This window comes from Platichthys flesus, chromosome 17 (genome assembly GCF_949316205.1).
Source record: "Platichthys flesus chromosome 17, fPlaFle2.1, whole genome shotgun sequence".
In the NCBI taxonomy this organism is placed as follows: domain Eukaryota; kingdom Metazoa; phylum Chordata; class Actinopteri; order Pleuronectiformes; family Pleuronectidae; genus Platichthys; species Platichthys flesus.
In genome coordinates this window covers 3157822-3163821 of record NC_084961.1, presented here as the reverse complement: position 1 = coordinate 3163821, position 6000 = coordinate 3157822, and the positions used below count along the sequence as shown (strand labels likewise).

Here is a 6000-nt window from a genome sequence, read left to right as displayed (position 1 = left end):
ACCTCAGGGATGAATCACTTCGGTGCCTCGTCGATATCAAAGTGAGTCTGTTTCTCTCTGTTTCAACCATCAACACAGGACACTGACGATCTGGATCCATCTGGCCCCGAGTGGCCCCCCCCCATTACCACGGTGTCCACTAACCAGCACCAGGCCCGGCGGCCCCGCCCTGACGCACACGAGTGCACGAGTCAATCAGCAGCAGGGCTATTTATTAACTGCAGGCGGGTGGAAGTGTTTACCACAGCACATGGTTCTGCTACACATGACGTTGAGCCCCCCCCCCTTCTGTTTGCCCCAGCGAGACGTTTCCATTAGGTCAAAGACACCAGTGGGTTTCCTGGGATGACTGGGGAGCCACCGGGCCTGACGCCATGATGAGACACAAGGCTTGGGTTTCACAAGTGTCGTCACTCCCTCAAATACTCTGCTGGCTGGAGGGGGGGGGGGGGGTTGTATTGCCTTGGAAGGATGGCACTCATGCCACGATGTTGCACAATGGAGATTAAGAGCAGATTCCTCGAAACTGTTTCTCTCACACACAAGTTGCACAGAGAAACTAGAAACCAGTTTGACCTCTGAAGGGTTCGGAGACGTGAAAACTGTGGCAGCTTCTGCATCGAGGAAGAAAAGAAGGGAACTCGTCCGTCTCACGTTATAAAAACTGTCTCTTCTACGTCTCCGTCGTTTCCTTTGATGCACTGAAACCTCATCCCTCAGACTTCATGACCTTTAGACAAAGACACATCCCAACAGAGGCCTGCCGCTCCTCCACCACCGACCAGGGCCCGGCCTGATAACAAGCTGAAGTGCTGCAAAGTGGATTCCCACCTCCAGGGATGGACGGACTCTCTGAGAGCCGCCATGTGACCAGTGTCATCTCAGAAACCACGGGACCGGCCGCCAGCTGCCAAACGGGTCCAGACCTGCCAAACATAGCAGCAGCCCAGCCGGCCGGGGCAGAGGAGAGAGAGAGAGGCCGGACGCCGACCACAGGGAGAGCGGCCTCTGGAAAACCCTATGAAGATTCTCAGTTCAGCGTGTTAAATGACCGGGTATATGATTCGATTTTTATATAGCACTTCTATGCAAGTATGGGTAATTATGTGTTGTGTGGCCCGCAGACGTGCAGTCTGTCAGGAGGAAGTGGAGATCACTTCAAAGTGCACGTGAGAGACGCCTCAGACAGATCTGAGGGAAGCTGGATGTTTTATGTATGTGTCTCAGGAAGGTGCCGTGAACGACCTGGCATGTTCTCATCTCACCTGTCCTCATATCTGCTGCCATCTGACACCTGGACAGTCACGTGATGCAAGCAGGTGATGGATGAGACTCTAAAGGTGTGTGGGGGGGGGGGGGGGGGGGGACCAGCAGCAGCTTGTTAGGATCAGTCTGAGTATAAATCTTTATCTAGGGAGAATCCACGTGCAGTGATGAGATGCCAGGAGGAGCAGATCCTGCAGATGGATGCTGCTCCTGCTCTATAACAACACGTCACAGGGTTCCATGTTGTGCTGCGTCATCCCATCTCCACTTTGCTTTCAGGAGGATGTCGTTCTGGCTCAGAGAAACCTCCTGGATTCGCTTTAGCAGTGGATGTTTTGTTCCAATCACTGGAATCTCTTTTAAAACTCCAGAACAGTTTCTGTGCCAGCTCCGCTAATTGGCCTCCCTTCGCCTGTGGATCGGAAACCCCGGTGTGAGCGAGGATCTCCATTGGACCCTCCCGGCGGTGGTCGGGCGCGCAGCCGCGTCAGAGCTCGGAGGGGCGGCGCGCAGCCGGAGCCGAGGTGATCCCCGGGTTTAAAAGCGCAGAGGTCCTGAGTGCGCCGGAGCAGTGCGTCACAGAGAGCCAGCAGAGGCAGGATCCCCTCGACGCACAGACACACACAGACACACACAGACACACACACAGGAGACGGCTTCTCCTCAGGCAGCACATCTGGATCCCTCCACAGGCAGGGACACCTTCTTCTTTGTGTTGTTGTTGCGCTTTTGGACTTGTTTCCCTCCTTCACTGAAGAAGCTGTTTTTCATCTATATACTTTTTTTTTTCTTTTATTAAATTTCGGTTTGTTTCGGTCGTGATACTGCGAGAGAGGATCCTGAGCCACAGCTGGGGAATCTATCTCCTGCGCTATATGGATAAATAATCGCCTCCATCTGTAACTGCACTCAGAGTTTCATCTCGGACGCTGCTTCCTGCCCGCAGACGCGAAATGAAATCGGCTGAAGAGGGTGAGTCTGACTTTTCTCTACCACAGAATGTCCTCTTTTGGTTTCTCACGTGATCACAGCGCAGTGTCAAGCTTCTTTTTTTTTTTTAAACGTGGCGTTTATTCAGCTTCTCCCCAGCGGCTGGCACTTTTACGCACGGATCCATTGCGCCACAGAGTTATTTAATCCTCGAATTAGAGACTTTGCTGCACTTCCCTCTGTAGTGAATGTGTGTATCCACCCTCAGTGTGTTGTGTGTAACTGATGGTGTCAGTATTAATGTGTAGATACAGTTATTTTTTGTGTTGCCCCTCCCTGCTGAGCTGGGCATGGTGGGCGTGGCTGGGCTGCTGCTGCTGCTGCTGCTGCTGCTGTGAACCTCCCCTGACTGAAAGTGTTCCCAAAATAGTCAGAATTGAACCTTTGCTAATGAGTGGTGACATTGCATTGTGGGTAAGTGAATCAGAGGGCCAGTATCGAGCCTCACTCATTGGACGGTAGCCCCTCAGGGTACCTGTTTGGGTCCCGGCTAATTCACAGCAGACTAATTAGAGAAAAACAAACCGTCCCGGCGCTGCATGTGTCCCACAACGCGAGCGGCGTAAAAACATGAGCATCATTTTTTTTTTTTTACAAGGAGTCACATGGTGTAGCGGTGATGTCATGGTCTTTATGGTGGGGCCCCTAATTCTCTTTAATTTACAGCAGACAGGAGCTGTGGTGACTGCGTCTGTCTGTCGTCCTCGTCCACCTCAACGAGCTCCAGTGTGGTCGTCCCCTCACCGAGACCGCCACTGCACCGTGAAACCACAACTCCCCCCTCCCCTGCCCCCTGGTTGTGACCTCAGCCATCGCCACAGCCGGGGCAGAGTTTCACTGGAGCCAGCGGGAGCGCTGGAATGAGACCATGAGCCCCCCCCCCCCCCATGCACCTTTACAGCATGCAAATAAACGAATCATGTCCCTCCTGTGTTTATTTTTGAAAGCTGTTGGAACATGAAACTGGCCAACAAAAGCGTCCGTGTGTGTTTTCTTAATGTCACAGTTTACGGGCAGCAGCGTGTGCATTAAGTGGCATAAATCTGGCAGCTTGTGTCGTGGAAAAAAACCACCTGGTCTCGCCTCTGGTTATTTTTAGGCCGCAGTTGTTTTTGGCCGCTTTATTTCGCGTCTCCCACCCAATTTAATTTGCACAATTTGAGCCGTTCAGAGATGCTTTGTGTTGCCGGCCTCGTGCGTTCGGGGGGGAACTTCTGCAGATGAGGTGTGAAGTCTGAAATAGCCAGGGTTCAGTCCCAGTAGGGAAGCAGCTGGTTTACCATCATCTCTTAAGACTCAATGTGGCAGCAGTCTCAGTGCCAGTGAATGTGTGTTTAATTATCACGCTAACAAACTCCCACTTTTTGCTTTCCAGATGCATATGGCTACACGCCAAATGTCAGTCTGTCCCTCACGCTGGGCAACCCCTGTCTTCCGTCCCAGTACCACAGCCTCCAGTCCAGCCCCGTCATATCGGTGTCCGTCCCCGAGCCTCTCGTCTACGACTCCCAGGACGACATGAGGGCCGCCGGGTATTACTCGTCCCCGAGCAGCCGCCCCAACGGAGCGCCGACCCTGGAGAGCCCTCGTATCGAGATCACCGCGTACGGTCAGTTTCCTGATGACGCGGTGGAGGAGAGCAGCCTTCCTGTTGCCAAGCGAGTCAACTCCATTGTGACCCTGACCCTGCCCAGTGGAGAGGGTTACCGCGACCCCAGCTGCCTGAGTCCGGCCAGCAGCATCTCGTCTCGCAGCTGCCACTCGGACGCTTCCTACGAATCCAGCTTCTCCTACAACTACGACAACTCGCCGCAGAACTCCCCCTGGCAGTCTCCCTCCGTGTCCCCCAAGGGCTCCACCCTCGCCCTGCCGGGTGACGTCTGTGCCGCCGGTGGCTCCCCCTCCACCTCGCCACGCACGAGTATAACAGATGACACCTGGATGGGTCAGCGTGGCTCAAGGCCCAACTCCCCTTGTGGCGCAAAGAGGAAGTACAGCTTGAACGGCAGCAGGGCGCCGCACAAGCACTACCCCTACTCCCCCAACCACTCGCCTGGACTGTCTCCACAGACCTCCCCTCGCCTCAGCGTCACGGAGGAAAGCTGGCTTCCAAACACCAACCAGTACACCAATTCAGCCATCCTGGCGGCCATTAACGCCTTGACCACAGACGGAGTGGCCGACCTCGGAGAGGGGATCCCCATGAAGGCCAGGAAAACCAGCCTGGAGCACAACCCCACCGTCAGCCTGAAGGTGGAGCCGGGGAGCGAGGAGCTGAGTCCGGGGAACCTTTGCGAAGACGAGCACTCAAACCGCATGTTGCTGAAGAAGGAAGGTTACTGCGGGGGGTTTCTGGACGTGCCACAGCATCCGTACTCCTGGTCCAAGCCAAAGCAATATGTAAGGTAAGCAAACAGTCGCAGCTTGAGTCATAGACAGAGATTTTAGACGTTAACAATTCAGACTTATGGCTTAGTTCTCCGTACATGAATCTAATCTACAGACACACTGTGCAAACAAGAGGTAAGTTTAAGCATCTGTAACACAAACACGTATCAAACTGTTCTGCACATTCTACCTTGATAAGTGCATCTAAAATAAGCTGCCCTCCCTCCGTGTGAAGTTGACATGTTGGACGTGTTCTCGCCCCCCCGACAGCCCGTCCCTGCCGGCTCTTGACTGGCAGCTGCCGTCCAGCTCGGGGCCGTACAGTCTGCAGATCGACGTGCAGCCCAAGTCCCACCACCGGGCCCACTACGAGACGGAGGGCAGCCGGGGGGCGGTGAAGGCCATGGCGGGAGGACACCCCGTCATCCAGGTCAGCTGAACCGACGGTTTCTCACTTTTCTGGCCAGCGCTGATTTTAAAGCAGCACTATGTAGCAAACAGCGCCCCCTACTGCCACTGGGGTGATTCATTCTAAATGCACAGTCCTACTCACCGACCTGAAACACAGCTGCAAAGATCCCTGGTATCCTGAAGTAGAAGAGCTGCCGTTGGAACAAATCCACCAAACTCTGTCTAGAATTCTTCATATTTTTAAATTTTCTGCTGAATATTGGAGTCAAACGCTGGTTTTTAGTGACTTCTGAGCCTTTTAAGCTGATCTACAGTCAGTTCCACACGTGACAAAGAACAGACGAGGATGAGGGGTGAAGAGTGGGAACGAAAGAGGAAACATTCTCCTGCTTCTTAAAAGTTTTAAAAAGTTGCATTATGTAGTTTACAGAGATTGTTGTCCACCTGAGACGCTTCATTCGTCTCAGACTCACTTCCATCGTCTCACGACTCCTTCAGGGAACCACCCAACTACACTGGTTTCCTGTGGTGATTAAACCAGCACACGGTGCAGCCATTAGACTGCAGCCACCTTTACCTCATCACCCCCCCCCCCTCCTGTTTTCTACCTCACGTGTTAGAATGGATTTGGGCGGACATGTGTTTCTTGACCTGGTTGTTGTGTTGGTCAAAGATGTCACATTTCTGAATGGCATACCGAAGGTCTGCCATCAGACCGACCGGTCCGCTCAGTCAGTTCCTGTCCAGACGAGGGTGAGTCAAACTTTTCCACTGCGTCCGTCCAGCACAGCACAGACATTCACAGAGCCATGCAGCACCGGCCAGTAAGAGCTGAGTCATGAGCTCTAACCACAGGAGCTCCGGTGGTCGAACCGAAAGGAGAAAAAAATGTGGACAACTGCAGATATGTTTTGGTTATAAACGCATCTGGTGCCCCCGACCATT

At 53.5% G+C, this 6000-nt stretch overlaps 1 protein-coding gene across 1 annotated transcript in view; it reads left to right on the top strand.

The window, feature by feature from the left end:
* Window positions 1-1826: 1826 nt before the first annotated feature.
* Window positions 1827-6000, top strand: part of nfatc1 (nuclear factor of activated T cells 1) — a 33441-nt gene continuing 29267 nt past the window's right edge. The window contains exons 1-3 of the mRNA XM_062409703.1: window positions 1827-2238; window positions 3632-4661; window positions 4915-5074. Coding sequence (XP_062265687.1) covers window positions 2220-2238; window positions 3632-4661; window positions 4915-5074 — 1209 coding nt within the window. The 5' untranslated portion in view covers window positions 1827-2219. The remainder of the gene's footprint in view (window positions 2239-3631; window positions 4662-4914; window positions 5075-6000) is intronic.